Source organism: Schistocerca nitens, chromosome 6 (assembly GCF_023898315.1).
Source record: "Schistocerca nitens isolate TAMUIC-IGC-003100 chromosome 6, iqSchNite1.1, whole genome shotgun sequence".
Classification (NCBI taxonomy): domain Eukaryota; kingdom Metazoa; phylum Arthropoda; class Insecta; order Orthoptera; family Acrididae; genus Schistocerca; species Schistocerca nitens.
In genome coordinates this window covers 302,751,012-302,777,379 of record NC_064619.1, presented here as the reverse complement: position 1 = coordinate 302,777,379, position 26,368 = coordinate 302,751,012, and the positions used below count along the sequence as shown (strand labels likewise).

The window sequence follows — 26,368 nt, the reverse complement described above, 5'->3', positions numbered from 1 at the left end:
CCTGACGTTGGAGCTCCCAACTACCAGTAAGCCCACCCTCTGCGACTGCCCGGATCTTGCAGACTGAGGGGCAACCTCTGGAACAGGACAAGCAGCCATGTCAGGCCGAAGATCAGTATCAGCCTGAGACAGAGCCTGAAACCGGTTCGTCAGACAAACCGGAGAGGCCTTCCGTTCAGCCCTCCAGAATGTCTTTCGCCCCCTGCCACACCTTGAGACGACCTCCCACTCTACCACAGGTGAGGGATCAGCCTCAATGCGGGCAGTATCTTGGGCAACCACAGTCGTAGTCCGATCGGGGGATGCGTGGGACGAGCTGGCCGTCCACGACAATCCCCATCCGGACCCCCACAGTGATGCCCATTGGCAACAGCCTCAAGCTGTGTGACCGAAGCCAACACTGCCTGAAGCTGGGAGCGAAGGGATGCCAACTCAGCCTGCATCCGAACACAGCAGTTGCAGTCCCTATCCATGCTAAAAACTGTTTTGCAAAGAACGTCTGAACTAATCTACAGAGAGCACAAACAAATCGACAAAATTTAAACGGTTATTAAAATACAAGATTGCCTAGTAAATGCAGTAATGCTGCTACTTGCGCACTGCTGACACACTGCTCGACAGCGGAAGGAGACTACGCGATTTTACACTATTCAGGTACTAAAACGTGATGCTACAACTCTCAAATACTATACTACTCTCGAAATTTATGGATTAAACAATGCAAGTACCAAAAACACGCAAAGAAATTAAGAATTAAACTATGTAAGAAATGAGTGAGCTAGGAGTATACGACTTGCTGCTGCAGCTGCTTATCCAATGGCGGCAGGGAGCACACTGACTGTGACCAACCGACACTGTCCGTTCAAAACAAAAACAGAAGACAAACGACTACGCGAATTTACACTATTCAGGTACTTAAACGCGATGCTACAACTCTCAAATACTATAATACGCCCGAAATTTATGTATCAAACAATGCAAGTACCAAAAACATGCAAAGAAATTAAGAATTAAACTATGTAAGAAATGAGTGAGCTAGGAGTATACGACTTGCTGCTGCAGCTGCTTATCCAACGGCGGCAGGGAGCACACTCACTGACTATAATGGTCCTTATATAACAGTTGTTTTAGAAATGAATTTTTTCCTTAAGAAATCCTGAACCAAATAGAAACACATCAGTTTTAATCATATGCTGTTAACCTGAAAACAAAAAATATTTTTAATCTTCCTAACAATGAAACAAATTAATATTAATATTGGTGATGCTTGGATTCATCCAAATTTTTCACAACTTTATATGGGTTTTGATGTTCGCACAGACAGAAATGATTTTTCTGCATATGATGGTAAATCAAATATTAAATTAATTGATAATTTCGTTTTAAAATAGGTTGGTGTTATTACTATTAGAAAGGGAACAATATTTTGTCAAGAATCGAACATACTCATATTTCTTCTTCAACTCTTATTGGATTAATTTCTTCCCTTTCCATTTAATGAAATGTGAAATTACATATTCTTAATAATGGAAAAACAAAATGAACTTCCTAATCCTTTAGAATTAATTAGTGGGTTTCTTAACGATTAGAAAGAAATTGTGTTTGAATATGATTGAACTGCTGTTTTTATTTGGAGCCCGAGAAAATATCAAGAAGATTTTTCGTTGGACTACGCAAAATGATAATTCTACATTTCCAATTAAGGTAAATTGTTGCAAGAAAGTATGGACATTCGTATTCCTGTTGTTAAATATGAATCAGAATGTTCACTTGAATTAGAACAGGAAAATCTGAAAAATGCAAAACTTCCAATTTCTTTCTTTGAATTCCAGGCAAGTTAATTTGATAGCTCATGGGGGAACAGAAATTTTGAACTAGATATTACTAATTATTGTAATTCTACTTAATTTGATATGCTTTTATTTATTTTCGTTGTTTTCCAAACTAATTGAAAAAATAACCAATTGCTTGATTCTTCTTTGTTTGATTATGTTAAATTACAAAGTATCTATGTTAAAAATGGAAAAAATGAAGTGTTTTCTCGAGAATTATGGAATTTTGAACCACCAAATGACTTCTTAAAAGCTTATGATTCTCTTGGTGAATGTTTGGAATATGTTTTAATTTTCATTTCTTAAATTTTTCTAAATGTCCATGAATCGTAGCATTGAAAATCTGTTAACTGAACTTAACAAGCGTAGTAACGGTTTTTCAGAAGTATACACTAAAATATTAGAACTAAAAAATGTAAATCTTACATAATTTCAAAAAATGAAATTTTACCAGCTAAATTTGGGGATAAAGTTTTATTACTTTTAGATCATAAATATAAAATTACTCTTTCAGATCCATATTCTAAGGTCTATACAAATAATGATGACAAATTAGATAAAATTGTAGGATTACAATTTATTTATCAAGGTAAAAAAAGTAACACATAAAGACCACTTAAATTTTAAACAATTGTATTTTTCTTTTAACTAAATTAAAATTTCCTGTACTATAAAGTTCTGAGTTTTTAAATAACTCAACTTTGTTTATCATTTTGTCTTCGTTGTACTTATGTAGAATTTATTTGGAGAAAACCGCAAGATTGGATTCTTGATTTGCATCCAGGAATTTTTACTTGAAAACACTCCTTGTGCCAGAACTCTCATAAATATACTACTCATGTGGATTGATAATAACTGAATAGCCTTGTCTTACAATTGATTCTTCTGCTACTGTGCCTGCCAATGCTTCCAGGAAACTACCACAAGCATCCTGAAACATTACGCACATCAGCTAATCATGCTGGTCCCTACTGCTCTGATAGTGCTTAGTTATGATCTTCTGAGAGTACAGGTTCTAAAAATTGGCGTTCACCAGTTGTTTTTCACTCACTTAACGCCTGAGTACAACATGCGGTGAAATGAGTTGAGTAACCGGTTTTTCAAATTTTGACATTGGAAACATGCCTTGTTCATTGTGGCATAGCACAGTTTTTAACTTGTAGCTAGTGCGAGATACCTTTTTATTCCAAAAACTTTTAAATTGTGATTCACAAATGCACTCTAAATTAATTGAATGAATGAGTGTCATTACAGAAAGAGCATATCACTATTTAATTATTAACATCTGTGTTCTGCATTATTTTCTTTGATTTAAAAGCTAGCACTGTTGAAGTGAAGTAAATTAGCAGGAATTCTTTATCCTTTAACATGAATGTCATGGTTAAACTGTAGATTCAAAATCATTGTATTTCATTTCATAATAATTCTTCAGTTACTTACCTTAATTCAGTTTGATGTTTAGACAGATATATAGCTGTAGAGTATCAATACAACAACACTGTTAAACTAATATTGAATGTACATATGCACTGGGTAACAAAAGTCATGAGATAGTGATTGGCACTTACACAGATGGTGATAGTATCACATGCACAAGGCATAATAGGTCAATGCATTGATGGAGCTGTCATTTGTACTCAGCTGATTCTTTTGAAAAGGTTTCTTATATGATTACAGCCACATGGCAGGAACTAACAAACTTTTAAAATGGAGTGGTATTTAAAGCTAGACACATGGGACGTTTCATTTCAGAAATTGTTAAGGAATTCAATATTCTGAATCCACAGTGTCAAGAACGTGCTGAGAATACGAAATTTCAGGCATTACCTCCCACCACGGACAACACAGTGGCTGACGGCCTTTACTTAAAAAGCGAGAGCAGCGACTTTTCAGTAGAGTTTTCAGTGCTAACAGACAACCAACACTGTGTGAAATAACCACAGAAATCAATGTCGGACATACGACGAACGTATCTGTTAGGAAAGTGTGGCGCAATCTGCCATAATGGGCTATGGCAGCAGACAACTGAAGAGAGTGACTTTGCTAACAGCATGACATCGCCTGCAGCATCTTCCCTCGACTTTTAACGATATCAGTTGGATCCTATACGAGTGAAAAATCATGTCGTGAGTAGATGAGTCCAAATTTCAGTGGGAAAACTGATGGTACGTTTCGAGTGTAGTGCAGACCACACGAAGGCTTGGACCAATATTGGTACAAGGCAATTTGCAGGCTAATGGTCACCTCTTAGAGGTGTGGGCTGTGTTTGTATGGAATAGATTGTTCCTCTGGTTCAGCTGAGTCGATGACTGACTGAAAGTAGTTATGTTTGGCTACTTGGAAATCATGATGCCAGAGAGACAACAGACAGCAAGACACTCGGCTCCACCACCAGCAGCCTTGGGTTCAAGACTGGGCTGTGCTTGCTGTCTGCTCACTTAATCCTTCATGGGACCTGGTGCCACAATTTCACTGCCCTGCCGTCCATGCCCGCACCACCGACACTCAGTTGCTAGTGGGACTTGGTGTCACAGCACCAGTTGCAATCTGACCCCTGTCTGAGGGCAGCAGGTTGAACACCATGCACAGCGAACTCCCCACGCCACCACCCCACCTGCATGCAGAGCCGAGGAACCATTTTCCGAGTAGAAAGCCGTCGCAGCACAACAGTTAGTGATGCTGACGTCGACGGCCGTGGTATGCAAAGGATTGCTGGCCTCCGCAGCGTAAGGAGCCACCCCAGCAGCTCCTGGCAGAAGGCTCCACTTATTCATCAGCACTAGCAAGAGACAACGAGGAGAGGCGAGCCTGTCTCACTAAGCCATGTACTGAAGTCAATAATAGTCATTTGTAACCGTTTTCAGTGTTTGCTCTGTGTTACACAGCGTGCCACCAGTACTTATTTATACCCCAGTGTACACAGTGCGCTTCGTTATGTTTAACGTTAAAAAAATTGTTCTATACCTATTGTTTAAGAAACATTGTTTGCTATAAGTTACAGGGCAGATTAAAACTTATAATCTATAATTGAAACCTCAAACTAGAGTATCCTAATGCAAAACTCTGCTGACTGCAATGATTGACCAGCACAGTTAGGCTGTATTGAAGCACGATACCCATCATACATCTGATTACAGTGCTGTCAGATTACCTACCTTTGATGTCCTTTTTATTGAAAATATACATACTGTTATCAAGCAAGAAATGGTTCTGTGATGTCTGTGACCACAATTCTTGTTCTACTTGGATAAAAAAATGGCAATTTTTGGGTCTCATCCCTAATCCTCCTTGTATAAATTTTTGCAGGCACTAATTGATGTGATGAAAGTGAGAAAGATGGACAAAGGGCGATCACCATTGTCTTAAGAACCTCCCAGTAGTTTACCTGTCTGTGTCAAAGACGTATGTATTACTTAACTATGTAGCTCGAGAGCAATATTTTTATCTGCTCCATCATCCTCTAATAGGAAGGTACCGTGTTTCATTCTAATGGGAATGAGCATAGCCTCTGGTAATAACTCTGTACTGCAAAGCTAGCTTGTAACAATTTTGGATTCCCTCTGATTTTGGGACAATGCAGGCGATTACTGTTCAGTCTTACCTACCACCACTGAGTGACGAGCGTTCCTGACACTTACCTCATATTCATCAAAATAAGTTCTACAAAATCAGTGTTGCTTATATTGCCAAATTCGACTGCACAATACCTTATCACTGTAATCTCTTATGTTACTGTGCACATGAAAGTGTAATGTCATATATGGAGCTTTAGTTTTGTCGATTGTTTGTATCCATTTCAGATGCTTGGCTCGCAAAGGCTCTACCAAAAAATAGATATGAAAATGTACAGGAAAAGTAACTAACAATTCGTCAAGACTTCAGAGGAATACAACAGATTTTAGCTCTGCACAATTAAGTGCTGTGACATTATGTAATTTGCTCACATTACAGTTGCTAAATAACTCATGTTTCTTTGGACTTACCTTAGATGTGTTCCATTTACACTATAATCCTTCTCTGCATATGATGAAAAGTAAATTTTGTTTCACTTAATGGTTGTTGTTTGTTTTATTGGTGGACGACTGCATGGTCTGCAAGATCTCAAGTAATTTAATATGTGGCAAAAGAAAATTAATTTTAAACAATAAAGTGAAAATTCTACAAATGAAAGTACACAAAAGTCTTAGCCACGTCAAGTGAGGAGCAAAATTTGGAACGTTGATATAAAGCTATTTGACCACCACAGTTCCTCCTAACAGTATGTGTAAAAATTGGGATGATGAACAAAATTTAAATAGACGGTTGACATTTTGAGTATTTTCAGCAAATCAGAGAATATCTCCATCGACTGTTGTCTTATTACAAACTGGGTGCCTTTGTCAAAATCGCGGGATGCAGCCTGACGGACAGCACACCCAAACATATTGAACCGTCCCCTTTGAACAATTTATACAGGACTGTGCTTAAGCTGAAACACAATATTTTTAGCGCAACGCAATCTGACTTTCAAAAATCCATACAAAAGAATGGCCCTGACTAACATTAATCTACACGTTTCACAAATCACTTACCTCACAAAAATCTTGGTTACTCGAGCTACTGCAATAAAGCTTGCGCCACTACTGCCAGCTAAATAAAAGATTCAAACTACTGATGGTACTAACTACTGATAGGCTTAGTTAGCAAATGAAAGATTTTTATAGAGAACAAACAATGTATTTACCTTAATAGTCATAATATACATAGCAGTTCATGACAAATTTCAAAACTCCGCCATCTCTCTCCCCACATCCACCACTGCTGGCGGCTCACCTCCAACTGCGCAACGCTACGCGCTGTTCACAGCCAGCTGCCTAACATTACAATGGCGAGTATTACAAAAATGCAAAGCAGCCACAGACTGCACACAGCACAGCCAGTGATTTTCATACAGAGGTGGCGTTACCAATAAAAAAACCTAAACAGCCTACTTACATAGCCCCCATGCTCCCCACAAAAAATTTTACAAATTGTTTTGGGCACTGGGCAATACATATTTGTTAAAATTTTTCATACTCGTAATTACAATAACAAAGAAATCAAATGCACACACTTATTGATACAATATTGGTCAAAAGCTAAAATTTTCTCACAGTCCATAAAGATAGTCATGATCATTCATCATAATAGTAATTACAGTTTTTTTTTCACAAAGTCTCATTAGTAAAAGAAATGGCACACAGAAGTAGTGGATTTCCATGCAGTCTGGAAGAAGTAGTGTTGTCCTTCCAACTGAAAGACAGTGCTGACTCTTGACATGCTGACAGGTAATGGGCCACAACAGAGCAGACCAACAGTGGAGTCAATCGAAGTTTTGAAGAATATCGTTTGGTAGGTCATCACAGAGCAGACCCACTGCAGTCCTGGTAGAGATTACGGTATTGGTGGGCCACCAGAGGTGCAGACCCACTGCAGTCCTTGTAGAAATAATGGTATTGATGGATCATCAAAGGTGTAGACCCACTGTAGTCCTTGTAGAAATAATGGTACTGGTGAGTCAGCAAAGACGCAGACCCACTGTAGTCCTTGTAGAGACGGCCAGCAGCCATCTGTTGCAAATGTGCAGGTGCACAATCACCATTGAAGAGTCTTGCGGACAATATAGCAAGTCCATAAACTACCACTTGTGCACTCACAAAGTTTTTGGAATTGTCCTTAGAACCAGCAATGCTGTTATCCAGTCCCTTGCTGAATTATTAACACTCATGCAAACACTAACAGTCCCTACTTCTCACATATTGTCCATGTGATATGACCAACAGAAACGTGTGCAGTGAAATGTAACTTACAAGTTACTTAATTTGATGAACTGGTGTCAAGTGCAATTTTATAACATAAGAACACAATAACAAAGGTACAAAACACATCATTAAAAACATAATAATACAGATAACATTTGTAGTAATAGGGGCTTTACAAAAGAATGGAAATAACATATACGTCAGTGTTACAGGAATTCTGACACAAGTAAATACATAAAAGATCAGAATAACTTTTGAAACATCAACCTCACACATGAGCATTAAAACAAAACAGAATAAATAATGTCTAAACATCTTTACAAAGTAAATAACATATTATTAGAAAAATTATACAATGTAACTCTCATCAGATAAACACATAAAGACAGGAAGAACACAAATACCCAAGGGTGCACAAACACATAGTGGGATAACACAAGGAAAGGACAGGGTTTGTTTTACTGCAGTATTTTGCAAACAAAACTTTCTTTACTTCTCGGAGATCTCCTTTCGTTCTTCATTATTTCCAAAAAGTCCCATCTATACGTGCTTACTATACCTTTTTCGTATAACTTCTCAATGCATTTCTTCCAATGAATCGCAACTCATTCTCTTATATAGCCTACCCCCTCTTAAGCTAACTTAAATCTACTGAGCTCAGATGCTAAACTAAGGGACGAGGCAATGCAGCAGCACATAAAACGATTAATACAAACAGCAATGAAAAAAAAATGGAAATTGTCAAAGCAAGCTGCAGTAAATCTAAATTACCAAGCGAAGCAACATTACAACTAATATGAGCCAATGTGCAGCAACAAGAAAAATAAATCAGTACCATAACTAGATTAACAGAGTAATGCAAAGTGAAATTTAATAGCACTATGCCTGGCAAGCAGAAGCAGAAAATGAAATATCTTATACCTAAACATGACATAGCTCAAGCAGAAAAAATAGTACACTAAAGATAACAACGCAGACATGGAAAATGTCTATTCACATCTTAATGTCTAAGTAATTAAAGTGGTGCACCACAAAAACTAATTCTACAAAAAATTACCAAGTACTTGAAAAGAAAATTATATATGCAGTTACTGTTATTAATCCCTTCTTATTGTTCTTTCCTTCCCAAGTGCTCCTTTTTCGAAGAACGTGGATCATAAAATTATTATTTTATAGATCTGTTGACAGAAAGTTTTCACATTAGCAAATGCATTTAATTTTATTTTATAAAACCAATGCTGCAACATAGCTGGAAAACAGATATCAAATGAAATAAGCAACTATGTACAAAGCATAAAAATATCATTCAATAGTCATGTGGCATTTCATAAGTTAGTAGAAATTCTCTCAATTCTCGTAGAAATACGCTTGTCATAATCAGGTGTGCAGATGTAAGTATCTTTCCAAGTATTTCGCAGCTGCAATTAACTAGATATTATTTTCAGTGCTATGTTAATGTGTTCCCCTATTTTTGCTTTTCCAATTGTGTTTTTCTGTGTTGTCGTGTGAAATATTGTGACAATAATGGCGTGTGAAAAACGTAACACTAGGCTCCAAAGTAAATTGAGAAATGATAGCGAAGACGAAAGCAGTGTGTTAGCGCCACCGTGTAATGAATTAACTAATATTCAAAGTAGTAATTTGGTAACTGTGCATAGGGAAATGGAGCGGGTGACAAACAATGGCGTGGACAGTGAAACAATTAGTGAATAGGGAAGCATTATCGATCGATCGGTCGGCAACAGCTCGCCTCAGGAATCGGGAATGACAGGACACAATTTTGCAAATATTGTAGACTCAGTTTTTGGGTCCTCACCATTTTCTCAAATGTTGCCGGTGAAAATGCACTGCAAAAAAGCATAGAGAAACAGATTCCAGACACTAATACATTATTATTGCAATTAATGCAACAAATGGGACAAAATCTTCAAAAGTTAAACACAATGGAACAAAATCTTCAAAAGTTAGACACAATGGAACAACACCAGAGACAAACACAGCAACAGTTAGACACAATGGAACAAAATCTTCAAAAGTTAGTGACCACACTTGAACAAACACGTGAAGATTTAACTACTGAGTTACATAACATTGAATCGAAATGTCAAAAAGTCTGTAATGACGTAAAAACACAAATTTGTGAGCATTTTCAACCTATTTTTTCGCGTCATGAAAATGCAATACAGAATCACGAAGCAGCCATAAAAGAACTGCAAACCATTGTTCATGAAAATCATGAGAGCTTGTGGGCTAAAATTGACTCAGTTGCATCTACCGATTCGGTTACGCAACTTGCAAAAACTCAGGAAAACTTGAAGGACACAGTAGATTCGATTTCAACACAAATGGACACTCTGAAACTTGGTTCAGAAAAACACACTGAGGAAATGTGTTCACTATCGGAGAAAGTAGCCGAACTTTCGGATCAGGTCACTAACTTATCTACAAAGGTAGATGATGATCTGAATGACACAAGACCTGTAGCCTTCACTGACACAGAAGAGTATGAACAAATTAGAAAATTCAAACAAAATCAAAATCAAATCAATACACAGTACAAAAGAGAAATCCGGGAAGTACAAGATCAGTTGACGCAGGTAATACAAGAATTACATATTTCAGAGGACACTCGCGCTCCAGTACGGGAAGAGGGACATAGAAATACGGAACAACCACAAAATAACACAGGACATTTCGGAAATTATGAAAGAAATTGGCAAGGCGCATTGGATTTTGAGATGGAACCGCCGACATGACGTAACAATGACCGATATGCGACTCGCCGACACGATGATTTTGACTATAAGCTGTTCATTACTACACGTAAATTCAAAACGTTTAAGAATTCTGCCAACGACATTCATCCACAAGCGTGGCTCCATCAATTCTCTCATTATTTTCCTCCCAACTGATCATTGGAGCACAGATTAGATTTATGTGTGGCTACTTGGAGAATGAACCAGCTGTAAGAATGCGATCGGTCATTCACGATTGTCACAGTGAAGGAGAATTTTACCATGCGTTCCTCTCAGCATATTGGTCTCAAGCTACACAAGACCGAGTAAAACATAGCATCATGATGATGAAACACTATGAACAATCTCAATTTTCCAGTCTTGTCAAATATTTTGAAGACATGTTGCACAAGAATCAGTACCTGTCAAACCCATACAGCCCCTCAGAACTCATCCGCATTTGCTTAATCAAATTACCTGAACATTTACGACATATTATTTTAGCAGGACGTTGCAAAGAAGACATTGAGGCTTTTCAGGGACTGTTACAAGAACTGGAAATTGACACTGACAATCGGGGAACGCGGAAACAGGAGCACAACAATTACAGATCACATCCGTCGCAATTCCGCGATGAAAGAAATAATAACTGGACGCGACAAGGCTATTCTCACAACACAAATCGTGACCGAAACAGACACCACCCATATAACAACCGTTGGCAGAGTAGTAGTAATTACAGGGGAAGATCACCTCTCCGCGGTAATGACTATCACAGAGACAATCAGAGAAACAGTCAATATGGTAACCAGAACTATTATTATCAAGGGAGACAGAATACTTTCAGACGCAACAGTTCAGCGCGCAGTTACGATTTAGGGAGAAAGTCTCCACCACTTGACCGACAAACAAGAAACTATGTAAACTACCGACATGACGACAGACGATATATTCGTAACGACAGACCTGAATTGCATCAGAACTGGTGGGATTTAAACAGGGCAGGGCCTTCTCGACAAAGTGAATTTGTAGAAGTTAGGTCTCCTAATCCCAATAACGGCGCTCGCCAACAAAGAGACAGACAATGACTCGCACAAGCAGGCAGCCGCGTGCGCCCGCTGGCTCCGAGAAAAATAACATAAGACGCTAGCCTTGAGAAAAATTTTAGCATTCTTTACCGATGTATACAACATGATAATTGCTTTGAAGTTGAAACTCTGCGTACTAGGAAGAGCAAAGGTTTACACCACATTTCACATGTAAAACCGTTTATTGAGAGATAATGTGCTTTTTTAACTTGAGATTTTAATGCAACATTTTGGTTTACTTGAAAATACATTCTGGGTTTAAAGTACTTTCTGTGAGATACCAGACGACACAGTGGTTAGTTTATGTGACAACTACACGGTTTTATCGCGACGCTACTAATGAGTGACAATTTACAATGTTGCCTTTGCGGTGTATCTGTTTTATATCTGCACAGTTTTTCTGAATTCTTCTGGAAAGTAAAACAGGTTTTAGTAGTAACTTTTGTAGTATAGCTACAATGAGACCGGGTTTTCCGTAGCACAACAATACGTTACAGTACAGTACTTTCTTCATCACAACTATAAGAGTAATAACTACGATATCTATACACAAAGCATTTCACTTTTGTTTATCATGAGGTAAGTACATTGACTTCTGCAGAACTTAGCTTTCGGAGGACGATAACTACGACACTTCCACAGAGATTATGTTGCAAGAAGACGCACATTTAGCGCTACAGGACACGTATTTGAGTGATTGATTTTGTACTTAATATATTTATTTTTAAAGATATTTGGAGTACAATGCTACAAGGGTTTTCCGTGATATATTTCATTCCATTGCTGTATTCTGTAACACCTGAGGGTATAATTACATTAATCCTCAGGTGGGTACACACTTACTTTGTGTATCATGTGTTTGGCAAGCACAAGGAGCCCTAGCTAATATGGTATTTGCTTATACAACTTTACACATCGGTACCATATTTCTCCAACACAGTATTACACAGCTATCAGATCATTTAATTGAGAGACAAACATTTTTTTTACTACGTCAGTGACAGATGTTTACGCAATTACACATTTGGATAACTTCACACTTATGAAATTGTATTTTGTCTGTACTTTGTGAACTGTTCATATTTTTTCAGAACCATTGTGATACTATGAGACCTTTGAATGATGTATTTGGTATGAGATCATGATTTTTAAGGTATGTTTGAGGCAGGTGACACTTTTGACATGAGCAAAGAATTTTTTTTAGGTTTTGAAATTATTGCAGAAAGCTACGACGTTTTTGAGATTTGACTGAGGTGTTATGATGTTATTATTATGACGACAATGTGTATTATGCTGTTGAGGTATGTTTGTGATCAATAAGCTGATGCTATATGAGTTATTTGAGTATGCTACGTATCTGTTATCATAAAATATTGAAGAAGTGTTGATGAATAAGGTAAGGAATAATGAGTAGTGGTTAGGGACTCACTCTGGTTTGTGAAACAGGTTGTTGGAAACCAAGAATCGTACTTTAAGAGTTATGAAATGTATGTAAATGCGTGAATGTATTACAATGCCGACGAAAACTTTTTGGACACTGTTATATCAATAGGATTTTGTTTCTACAGATTTGTAACGCAAATTCTTGACCTGTGAAATATTTTTATACGAGACTGCCACTGTAGCGGAAACTGTTGTCATAAATATTTCGGTAAGAAAGGTAAGTGACCTTGACGTAATGCGTCTTGAGCGGCCACCTGTGCCAGCCACCTGGAGAAACAGCCATTAGGTAAAAAAAAGGAGGCCATTAACCTCGCTATTGACATTCCTTTGTAGAAAGCATCGCAAATACGACACGCTCATTACTTGGAAACATATGATTACTCGTATTTTGTGCTACTTACTGAAATGCTTATGAATTGATGGGAAATATTCGTACGACTGCACACCTGATTAGGACAAGTGTCTTTCTACGAGAGTTGAGAGAATTTCTACTAACTTATGAAATGTCACATGACTATTGAATGATATTTTTATGCTTTGTTTTTCATAGTTGCTTATTTCATTTGATATCTAGTTTCCAGCTGTGTTGCAGCATTGCTTTTATAAAATAAAATGCATTTGCTAATGTGAACACTTTCTGTCAACAGATCTATTAAATAATAATTTTGTAATCCACATTCTTAAAAAAAAGGAGCTCTTGGAATGGAAAGAACAACAAGAAGGGACTAATAACAGTAACTGCAAATATAATTTTCTTTTCGAGTAGTTGGTAATTTTTGTAGAATTTGTTTTTGTGGTGCACCACTTTAATTGAATAGACATTAAGATGTGAATAGACATTTCCCTTATCTGTCTTGTTGTCTTTAGTGTAATATTTTTTTTTCTGCTTGAGCTTTGTCTTGTTTAGATATAAGCTGCTGTTTGCCAGGCATAGTGCTACTGAATTTTAATTTGTGTTACTCTGCTAAGCCAGTTTACTACTGATTTATTTTTCTTGTTTGCTGCTCATTGCCTTATATTAGTCGTAATATTGCAATTGCTTTGCAAATTTCCATTTTTTTGTCATTGCTGTTTGTGTTAATTGTTTTGTGCTGCTGCATTGCCTCGTCCCTTAGTTTAGCATCTGAGCTCAGTAGATTTAAGTTAGCTTAAGAGGGGGTAGACTATAGAAGAGAATGAGTTGCGATGAATTGGAAGAAATGCATTGAGAAGTTATACGAAAAAAGTACAGAAAGCAGGTATAGGTAGGATTTTCTTGGAAATAAATAATGAGGTAAGAAATATGTGAAATAAATACAGAAAGCATTCTTGGATAGGATTTTTTTGGTGGAAGAAAAGGTTGAAATAAGACGAAAGATCTATGGAATGAAGTTTTGGGTTGGACTGCAGTACCAAATGTTACACTGAAAACGAACCCTGTCCTTTCCCCCTGTGTTATTCTGGTATGTGTTTGTGTACTCTTGTATATTTGTGTTTTTCCTGTCTTTATGTGTTTAGCTAATAAGAGTTATGTTGTAGAATTTTTCTGATAATATGTTATTTTCTTTGTAAAGATGTTTAGACATTATTTATTCTGTTTTTTTTTTTTAATGCTCATGTGTGAAGTTGATGTATCGAAAGTTATTCTGATCTTTTATGTATGTACTCATGTCATAATTCCTGTAACACTGACGTATATGTTATTTCGATTCTTTTGTAAAGCCTGTATTACAAATGTTCTCTGTATTGTTATGTTCTTTAATGATGTATTTTGTACCTTTGTAATTGTATTCTTATGTTATAAAATTGTAATTGACACCAGGTCATCAAATTAAGTAACTTGTAAGTTACATTTCACTGCACACGTTTCTGTTGGTCATAGTATATGGACAATATGTGAGAAGTAGGGACTGTTAGTGTTTGCACGTGTGTTAATAATTCAGCAAGGGACTGGATAACAGCATTGCTGGTTCTAAGGACAATTAAAAAACTTTGTGAGTGCACAAGTGGTAGTTTATGGACTTGCTATATTGTCCGCAAGACTCTTCAATGGTGGTTGTGCACCTGCACATTTGCAACAGATGGCTGCTGGCTGTCTCTACAAGGACTACAGTGGGTCTGCGTCTTTGCTGACTCACCAGTACCATTATTTCTACAAGGACTACAGTGGGTCTACACCTTTGATGATCCATCAATACCATTATTTCTACAAGGACTGCAGTGGGTCTGCACCTCTGGTGGCCCACCAATACCGTAATCTCTACCAGGACTGCAGTGGGTCTGCTCTGTGATGACCTACCAAACGATATTCTTCAAAACTTCGATTGACTCCGCTGTGGGTTTGCTCTGTTGTGGCCCATTACCTGTCAGCATGTCAAGAGTCAGCACTGTCTTTCAGTTGGAAGGACAACACTTCTTCTTCAAGACTGCATGGAAATCCACTACTTCTGTGTGCAATTTCTTTTACTAATGAGACTTTGTGAAAAAAAACTGTAATTACTATTATGATTAATGATCAGGACTATCTTTATGGACTGTGAGAAAATTTTAGCTTTTGACCAACATTGTATCAATAAGTGTGTGCATTTGATTTCTTTGTTATTGTAATTACGATTATGAAAAATTTTAACAAATATGTATTGCCCAGTGCCCAAAACTATTTGTAAAATTTTTTGTGGGGAGCATGGGGGCTATGTAAGTAGGCTGTTTAGGTTTTTTTATTGGTAACGCCACCTCTGTATGAAAATCACTGGCTGTGCTGTGTGCAGTCTGTGGCTGCTTTGCATTTTTGTAATACTCGCCATTGTAGTGTTAGGCAGCTGGCTGTGAACAGCGCGTAGCGTTGCGCAGTTGGAGGTGAGCCGCCAGCAGTGGTGGATGTGGGGAGAGAGATGGCGGAGTTTTGAAATTTGTCATGAACTGCTATGTATATTATGACTATTAAGGTAAATACATTGTTTGTTCTCTATAAAAATCTTTCATTTGCTAACTAAGCCTATCAGTAGTTAGTACCTTCAACAGTTTGAATCTTTTATTTAGCTGGCAGTAGTGGCGCAAGCTTTATTGCAGTAGCTCGAGTAACCAAAATTTTTGTGAGGTAAGTGATTTGTGAAACGTATAGGTTAATGTTAGTCAGGGCCATTCTTTTGTATGGATTTTTGAAAGTCAGATTGCGTTGCGCTAAAAATATTGTGTGTCAGTTAAAGCACAGTCCTGTATAATTGTTCTAAAGGGGACGTTTCAATATTCGCAGAAGAAGGTGTACTTACATCTGTGGATAGGGCCCAATCCAAGGACTGCTGGGCAACGCATCGATTTCACGCTGCGGCCGCCATCTTCAGCGATACCACGGTGTTATCTCTTACATCCAAGCCTTTTTATATTAAAGATGCATGATGATTTTGTGAGACAAGTGTTAGTTCATCGAATGAACGGAGACGGCACAATGCGAAAGAGTAGGTATTACATGGATCACATGGCAGCAACAAACTCCTTTTAATTGGTTCCAATACCCAAATGAGCTGGTGTCCAGTGGAAAAGCAAATTCTTCGCTAAACTTTGCTGTGTCCATGTTCTGGATGGCTTGTGGTTGGCAGGGAGTGCCGAAGCTGGTTATGAGTCCGATTATTCATCAGAATTGTGCCTACTACCTATGAGCCTCAATTGGCACAAGAAAGAATGAACATAATATCTTTTCCTGCATTATGTTTTGCTAGAATGAGAGGATCCACGTTGCACAGCAGCGTTTGTATTCATGAAAACAGTTGAAAGTAAGGTTTTGTAACTATTAATACGCTGTTAATTAATTATTGCCAGCCTGTGTTTTCGCTACACCGAGTGAAGTGGTGCAGTGGTTAGCACACTGGACTCGCATTCGAGAGAATGATCGTTAAAACCTTTGTCCGTCCATCCTGATTTAGGTTTTCCATGATTTTCCTAATTCGCCTAAGGCAAATGCCAGGATACTTCCCTAGAAAGTGCATGGCCGATTTCCTTCTCCATGTTTCTCTAGTCAGAGCTTGTGCTCCGTCTCTAATGACCTAGTTGTCTACTGGACTTTAAACACTAATCTACTCCTACCTTTCTCTACATACAAAAACGCCTGTGCGTATGCAGTTGCTAGAGTCAGCCATCTATGTGGTAGTAGAGAAATGAAAAGACTGTAGATTTTACTTAACAGTTAACCTTCAATAGTATTTCCGATTATCTTAGCCGCTCTTCTGCATCCTAAGTCTATGGCTTCGTGGAAGTCTCCAGGCAGACTATTCCCTGTGATAAAAAAATATGGCATTTCAGTCTTTTGATCGCTATTTTTTATTTTCAATGACCGGTTTCAGGCTAGCTGCCCATCATCAGATCTGTTAGACAAAGTGAAAAATATAGTTAACAAGAGAGATACAGTTAGTGGTAGAAATACTTTAGTTTACAAAAATAAATTTTGCAACGTATTAAATGCCAACATACCATATATTACAGTTACAGAGTATCTTGTCACTACAGAACTATCGGTTCTCTGTCATAACTAAAGTAAATGTTAATCTGTTAAAACCTTATATCGCAGTTTTAGAGAAACCTGATTGGTAACAGTAAAAAGTGCTCTCTACCTTTAAGAATTGTGCATATGTTATTATTTCACCGTAGATATTAATGGCGAATATACTTTTAATAAAACAATTTTTAAAGTAATAACATATGAATAATTTTTTTTTGAGTGGACTATGAACCGAAATAATTTACACTAATTTAAAATTTCTTTATAAAGAAACTTAAAAACATAATTAAGGTGTAGATATTCTTTCGAAAATGTGCGTTTCCTCTTCTTTGTTTTGATTGGTGGTGGAGAGGATTTCCCTACGTCAGAACGTATGCAACGCCACGCAGAGTCTTCTTCCGTCGCGCCCAATTCACCTCGCCGCCAGTACGCTGAGGGCCGTTCCTCTGCAGCTGGTTCTTACTGGAGCGTGCTGTTGCATTCATGTGTAAGCCTAAAACAGGTCTTTAAAAATCTCATAATAACACCTGTGCGATCAAAAGACTGAAATGTCATATTTTTATTTAATGAACGATCGCGGAAATCCCATTAAGACAATCATGTCTAGTTTTGATATTCCTTGTGAGTTCATCGGATAGTAAACAGTGAAGTCTTGGGTTCAGGAACCTTAAACTGTACGCAGCAATACAACATTTTAGGCTCAGAGAGAGGTAGCAGCCTTCCTTTGAAAGGGCAAGACCGACTTGTTTCCCCATCCTTCCCTAATCCGTAAAGACTGTCAAACAAACCCCTGGTAAGGACAGAAGAGTGGTCACAAACTGGGACTTGGAAATGGTAGCAGCTATTTGATTTCCCACAGTTAGCCAAAATTAAAAACAACAGAAGAATAAGTAAACATCACACTCACGTGAATTTCTTAATCAGCAATGGGCCCTTTTAACTTAATAGTGAGGTGAACAGCGCGTTTGATAAGCGAAAAAACCTGTTAATGACAATTATATATTTTATGGATGTTTTACTTGCCATGAGATATGATGGTTGTTATGGCAAAACAGTAGCTATAATGATCAGGATGGTTGGGCATTGGCTGTATGTTCCAAAAGAGCGTGAAGTTGTTGCTGCCATGGAAAACATGTCTCCCTGTTGAAATTATTGTTTCATGGCCTTGGTATAAGTTTCTCACGTGCTGTTTCTCTTTTGGAGCTTGGAAAATTTATTGTTCTGATATGACTTGGGAATATACACAGGAAGTATGCAATTGAGTTCTTGAGCGATAAGAAAAGTAATTATTTTATGAACTTTTAGCGATAGCATGGAGTGAACAGAGGTGGGTACACCAATTTCAAACTTCTGCTAGGATCAAAATTTGTTGTGACTTACATCACCAGCAACGAACCAAAATTAATTTTATACATGTATAAATTTATGTTTAAGATGCCATAAGTAGTAGGGTAGTGGCGGCATCAGGACACTTTTGATATCAAGTTGGTCTGCAAATTAATTAAATTGCTTGAGATATCATAATGGCAGATAGTTACCCAAAATGATGAAGAGCATATCTGAATGTTCGACAGATGAGCAGCAACGATTACAATCTCGAATGTTTGTGGCACATTGTAAACTCTAATCTGAACTGTCACTAGAGTCCCTATCTGGCCTCTTTCAAGGAGTACGCTACCATTTGTGCTACTAGCGCATACGTCAAGGACAGACTCAAAACTTCAAATCCCCACTAGCTCTTCGCTTCCAGATTGGATGTACTCTCCCCAGTAGGACTAGCATCTCTGTGAGAAGGGTATAGCGGTAAGTTCGTCTTGACATAGCCTCAGAGATGGCCCTGAATTAAGATAGTTGTATTATTTATTGGAGTACGCGTTACCTTGAACATTTTCTCAAGTTAAAACTTTTTCATTACAGCATATACAGTACTAAAGTCTGAAATATATGATCGCTATGTCATTGATATGTTACACCAGTCTTACAGTTTAATACAGACTGTAAGAAGTTGATTCTTTCATGTACTCACTATATAATCATTTTTGGGGCTTAAGAGTCACTTTCATTTCAATGCTTGTATAGCGACACTAAACAATTAATCACATCACGGTGGTAAGAGCAGTTACTAAGCTAATCAATAAAGAAACCAGATTATCTGCGCTGAAATCAAGTCTACTTTTACTATAATTGTTTAACAAACATGCTCCTGAATTTCAGTTATGGTCAAATGTAAACCTACATAGTGTTCAAGGAAGTTTGGATAAAGTGGTAATCAAAGAAAAAGAAGAAGTTGAAAATGGGTGTAGTGTGGACAATGATCGGAAGTCTTTGGAAAAAGGGAATGTCAGAGTTTAAGACGTTGAACGCCCTGCTGCACATCCAGAAGACAGGCTCTTCACACAATTTTTGGCTTTTCTGGGGAAGAAATTCAAGGAATCCTACACTCCAGAAGAAGTCGTTTGCGTAGACGAAAGCAACGAACCATTTCGGGGGTGTATTTACTTTGGACAATAAATCCCTAACAAAAGTCATAAATATGGAGGTAACGTTTTCAAACTTCTTGTTAGTGGAGATTATACTTGGTCATTTAAAGGCTACGCTGGTAAAGAAAGAGCAAATGACATATCTGTTGCCGAGAGCAACATATCATGTCACCGGAGAGCAATTGCTCACGATTGGTCTGAAGAACATTCTAGACAATTATACCGAATGATTTGGCCACACAGGTCGCACGACGTGAGTCCCATCGAACATTTGTGGGACATAGGTGAGAGATCAGTTTGGGCACAAAATCCTGCATCGGCATTATTTTCGCAATTATGGACTGCTAAAGAGGCAATGTGGCTCAATTTTTCTCCAGGGGACCTCCAGTTTGCTGCACTAGGTCAGGCAAAAGGAGGTCCGATATGGTATTGTGAGGTACCCCATGACTTAGCCACCTCACCACATGTGTGTGTGGTTGACATATTTCTTATTCATATTACTATTTTTCGCTTAAAATAACGCGTGTTCTCGAACAAACACATTGGGCAGATGGGCCCCCCTCCCTCTCCTCTTGCCTCTTCCGTGTTCCACAAATAGGAGGGCTGTTGCTGTCAGCCTGCTGAAGAGCACCTCGCGCTCGGGCGTTAGGTGGCTGCATTAGGGCATTGGGGCAGGAGGTCGTAATTGCGTACTATCAGAATTATGATCCAAATTTCTGTGCGGAATCGACGGCTAAGGCATATATCTAGTATGTGTGCCTTTTCTCCTTAAAATAAAAGGTCAATTGGTGATGTTTTCTTGTCAGTGGTATTAACCCACAAGCCGTCTTCTTGTAACTGTTACATTATCTCTAGGAGCAATGACGCAGTAAGACTACGAGACAAACACCTTCTAGCTTGTCTGAAGTGGCAGGGTGAGATAACAGCAAGTGGCAGGACGACCTCGGCGTGGCTTTATAAGTTGTGTGAGACACCTCCCGGCGTGCAGCCGCGCCGCATCCGAGATGCAGAAGTGTAGCTGCCTGCTGCTCCTTCTGTTGCTGGTGGTGGCGTTCTGCCAAGCCGGCCTTGTCCGTCCCAGGAAGGTCCCCAAACTGTGGCGGCCCCGCCTCTCGGGCAGAATCGTGGGTGGGTCTGCTGCCAGCATATCGCAGTATCCCTGGCAGCTCTACTATGAGGCGTAAGCATTACAATATTCTGACACTTTGCTACCCATTGCGCACGTTTATTAGGCTACGTTTATACTGACACTTCGCTGCTTGCACATCGCCAGTACTGTCAGATGACGATGAAACAACCCAACCACTTTTAGTGGCAGAGTTAACCCAAATCAATCCGCTGGTTGCTGCGATCCTTGTCACACGAGGATATCAGTCTGGTTTGTGTTTCGAGCATCGCCGACTGTCCTGAAACTCGAGCGGTTGATTGGCTGTTTCAAGGTTACTCTAGTCATGCTGTTTTTAAGTGGACCTCTCCTCCTTTACGCGGTTGCACCGGCACCATACATTGACGTGTACAAATCACTATGAAGTACTTAGAAGAGGTCACTTTTCAGTGTTCCATATATTAGGGCTCCTTCCTGTTCTACTCGCTTACGGAGCAAGGACAGAATACTTCAATTTCTCCATGGGAGCTGTACTTGTCTATTCTGATCTTCGCGATCTCTACAGAAGGGATACTTACGGAGCTATAATACATTCCTAGATATCCCTAAAGTTGTTCTTGAAACTTTGAAAGCAGGCTTTCACTCGACATTAGCCGTCTAACTGCAAGTGCCTACCATTTCACTTTTTTTCTATTTCCATGACGTTCTCTCGTGGATCCAACAATTTTCTGACCATTCGTGTTGTCCTTGTTTATATACGTTCAATATCGCGTGATATTCCTGTCTCGCATGGATCCACAAAGTTGTGCGATATTCTAGGATAGACAGCATACCTGTTTCGCCAGCAATCTCCTTTGTAGACTGACTCCATTTTCTCAGTATTCTACCAATTAACTGAAGCGTCCCAGTTAACAGTAGCTTAAGATATCCTGCCAAGAATTGGAGCTAAGACTGATGATTCTAAATAGGCACCTATTTCAGTCGTTCCTGAACGCAGTTTATTGATATAACCAAACCCGACGATGTAGCTGCGCGTTTTAAAGCGACCGCTCCCGAGATAGAGCAATATCCGGGCGACGGATCAAATCCGTCCGACGAATTAGCAACGAGGAGTTGGTGTGCCGTCTAGCCTGGTTTTGGGTTCTAACGGTCTCCAACATCCCACTTAGTGAGTACCTAGGTGGTTTCCATGTTCCGTCTTAGGTATACGCTACGCAAACTTTCACACAGATTTACCCTATTCACAGACAGACTGGATACACAGGTTCTCTTCGTAAGGGATGAGGAGGGGGGGGGGGGGGTGAATGAGTACGAAACCGATGACGTTACCTATTTCGTCTCGTCACACGCTGATCCAGCTGCAGAAGATCACAAGCACTCCTTACTGGACGACATTTTTCAAAGCATCTCCGATTTAGTGATGATTCAGACCATTGTGTTTGGTGTTGCAATATGTTAAATACGTTGGTTTGGTTTTTTTACATCCTTTTTAGATGTTAATTTAAAATTTTATGTTTCATCAGGAATTAAACTGCAACGTGTATACTTTTGTGAACGAGTCTTTAACTTCTGCGTATCGAGTCGCGCATCTACATACGGGTGATCAATTTCCATTGACGTATTGCTACACGCTCATTAGCTCTACATAAAGAACTGTTCATATCCCGGCAACTAGACACTGAAACATTTTTCTTTATATTTAACTACATGATTTTAATGAAAAATGAAGCAAACAAGCACTGGTTTGTTTCCTTATTTTGGACACAACGTTACTGAATTATTCGAAAAGAATTGATAAAAACTGTTAATTTTGCTGCTTTTTTTGTCAACTCTGTAAAATACTGAAAATCAGATTAACCACGAACTATGGCAAATCAACCACTCCAATAAATGAGCAAAATTTATTTTTATCTTCGAACTGTGACTGTTGGTTAATTTACAGAATCAAAACAATACAATTAACAGTAATAAAAGAATTTTCTTTCTGTTTCTATCACAGTACGTAACATTAGTATTGCTGCACAAACATTTACATTGTCTATAATTCCCCTTTGATTATCAGGATGACTTTGAGAAAAGGCAATGGAGAAAGGAAACGGTAAGTTTCAGTGATACTAAGACACTTTATTGGAATTATACTGTCAGGAACTAACTAATATCAACTTTCCTAACATAAATGATCCTCCATTGACGAATATAAGTAGAAAATAATATTTTCCTTGCTTTTTTAAGTAAAGAACAGTCGTGTGACAGTGAGTAATCATCTCGTTGTGGTGTCTTCACGTCTCATATTAAACACGTTGTTGCTGCTCGCCTTATTACTTGGCCACTATGCTTGTTACACTTGCGGTGTTACCCAATACGACATAGATTCAGACAGCAAAAGCTCTTGCATTCGAATCAGTTACATCCGTGACATTATTTACTGCTGGGAACGCACCAAGTCGACTTTTGCATTCACCACTGTACAGTGGCCGCTTGTTGTGGCCGCTTGTTGTGTGCACCAGCCTTCGACTGCCCTGCGTCACTGTCTTAACTGCGACTGTCCGCATCTGAGTGCTAGTCTCTTGACGCGTTGCGCCCCCAACGCAAGTAAAAGGTGCCAGACTGAAAGACGTAATATGTCCCCTACTTCTGTCGTTAAACACCACGTTCATAAATTTACTAGAAAATCATTTCTTCACGAAGAGATCAGTTAACTGGAATCGTCACAAACGAAAATAATTTTAAGTACAAAATACACTATTGGCCATTAAAATTGTTGCACCACGAAGATGACGTGGTACAGACGTGAAATTTAACCGACAGGAAGAAGATGCTGTGGTATGCAAATCATAAGCTTTTCAGAGCATTCACAGAAGGCTGGTGCCGTTGGCGACACCTAAACGTGCTGACATGGGGAAAGTTTCCAACCGATTTCTCATACACAAACAGCAGCTGACCGGCGTTGCCTGGTGAAACGTTGTTGTAATGCCTCGTGTAAGGAGGAGAAATCACGTTTCCGACTTTGATAAAGGTCGGATTGTAGCCTATCGCGATTGCGATTTATCGTATCGCGACGTTGCTGCTTGCATTGGTCGATATCCAATGACTGTTAGCAGAATATGGAATCGATGGGTTCAGGAGGGTAATACGGAATGCCGTGCTGGATCCCAACGGCCTCGTATCACTAGCAGTCGAGATGACAGACATCTTATCCGCATGGCTGTAATGGAGCGTGCAGCCACGTCTCGATCCCTGAGTCAACAGACGGGGACGTTTGCAAGACAACAATCATCTGCATGAACAGTTCGACGACCTTTGCAGCAGCATGGACTATCGGCTCGGAGACTACGGCTGCGGTTACCCTTGATGCCGCATCACAGACAGGAGCGCCTGTGATGGCGTACTCAACGACGTACCTGGGTACACGAATGACAAAACGTCATTTTTTCGGATGAATCCAGGTTCTGTTTACAGCATCATGATGGTCGCATCCGTGTTTGGCGACATCACGGTGAACTCACATTGGAAGCGTTTATTCGTCATCGCCATTGGGCGTATCACCCAGCATGATGGTATGGGGTGCCATTGGTTACACGTCTCGGTCACCTCTTGTTTGCATTGACGGCACTTTGAACAGTGGCCGTTACATTTCAGATGTGTTAGAACCCCTGGCTCTACACTTCATTCGATCCCTGCGAATCCCTACATTTCAGCAGGATAATGCGCGACCGCATGTTGCAGGTCCTCTACGGGCCTTTCTGGATACAGAAAATGTTCGACTGCCGCCCTGGCCAGCACATTCTCCAGATTTCTCACCAACTAAAAACGTCTGGTCAATGGTGGCCAAGCAAATGGCTCGTCACAATACTACAGTCACTACTCTTGATGAACTGTGGTATCGTGTTGACGCTGCATGGCCAGCTACCTGTAGACACCATCCAAGCTCTGTTTTGACTCAATGCCGAGACGTATCAAGGCCGTTATTACGGCCAGAGGTGGTTGTTCTGGGTACTGATTTCTCCGGATCTATGCACCCTAATTGCGTAAAAATGTAATCACATGTCAGTTCTAGTATAATATATTTGTCCAATGAATACGCGTTTATCATCTGCATTTCTTCTTGGTGTAGCAATTTTAATGGCCAGTACTGTAGCTTCAACGAAGTAAATTATGAAGCACACATTGCTTAAGTAACAACAGTTAATCCTCGGGTTCATAGTGGAGGTACTGTTTTACAGGGAGCAAGGTCTCTGTTATTAAAGTGCAAAGTGCAAAATGACAACTCAATACATTAATTAAACACATACAACTAATCTCAAACAGAAGAACATGTCAGAAGTGTTTCGATTTCTTCACTTCGCACTCCATTTTCCAGCCTCCATAGCTGCACTCACTCTCATAAAAAGGCAAAATAAAAATATATGAACCCAAATAGCAACTGTAAATTACAACAGTGTGTTACAATTAAAAAAAATGACAGCCTATAAACAAACCCACATCAACCAGAATACGAACATGGGAAACAAAAACGCTACGAACGTACGCACGAACCAGATAGCACCCAACGTACCTCATGAGGGACCAGAAGTAACTGGCGCTTGCTGTCACTCAGGAACGGCTCCCCGTGCGGAGCGTCCATCATCAGCAGCAACTGGGCGCTGTCGGCGGCCCACTGCGTGGAGGGCGTGTCGCTGACCAGCCTCCAACTGCGAGCCGGCACTTCAACCAGGGGCAGCGGCGGCAGCGTACACTCCGTGTCCGGCGGGCAGTCGCACTCCAGCTACAACTCGGCCACCGTCGACTACGACATCTGCGTGCTGCAGGTGTCCAACGCCTTCAGCTTCGGCTCCAACGTGCAGGCCGTCTCCCTGACGTCGTCAGAGCCCTCGGCGGGAACCTCCGTCACCGTCTCCGGATTCGGAGTGGTGAGTTCCGGCGGCTACTCGTCGAACCTGCAGGCCGTCACCGTCCAGATCATAGACCGTAACACGTGCAACGCCGCTTACGGCAGCATCACCTCCCGCATGATCTGCGCCGGCGTCTCCGGCGGAGGCAAGGACGCCTGCCAGGGAGACAGCGGCGGACCTCTGGTGTCAGGCTCCACGCAGGTCGGCATCGTGTCGTTCGGCACTGGATGCGGTCTGGCCGATTATCCAGGAGTCTACGCCAACGTCGCCAATCTCCGCTCTTGGATCCAGTCTGCTACCGGCGTGTGACGAGACAATAAATTAACACTTTCAACAAACCATCAGGTTGTACTTTTCTTAAACAGAACCAGCTCAGTATCACAGCAATAAAACATACCCTGCACCATCCTGTTCTCTTACACAAACATAGCTCACTCAGTACTACAAAAAACGGCAGTCCATCTGCTTTCTTTTCCCATTCCTTGTCTGATAAATATGGTCCATACCAGCAATATTCAAAATATCTATACGATTCTATACAG

The 26,368-nt window shown here is 39.7% G+C and overlaps 1 protein-coding gene across 2 annotated transcripts in view; it reads left to right on the top strand.

Moving 5' to 3' along the window:
• Positions 1 to 26,155, top strand: part of LOC126263183 (trypsin delta-like) — a 196,606-nt gene extending 170,451 nt beyond the window's left edge. The window contains exon 3 of one of the 2 annotated variants that reach the window (XM_049960236.1): positions 25,872 to 26,155. In XM_049960236.1, the coding sequence (XP_049816193.1) occupies positions 25,872 to 26,135 (264 nt within the window). In that variant the 3' untranslated portion in view covers positions 26,136 to 26,155. The remainder of the gene's footprint in view (positions 1 to 25,871) is intronic. The other variant, XM_049960237.1, reaches the window with a different exon arrangement.
• Positions 26,156 to 26,368: the final 213 nt, after the last annotated feature.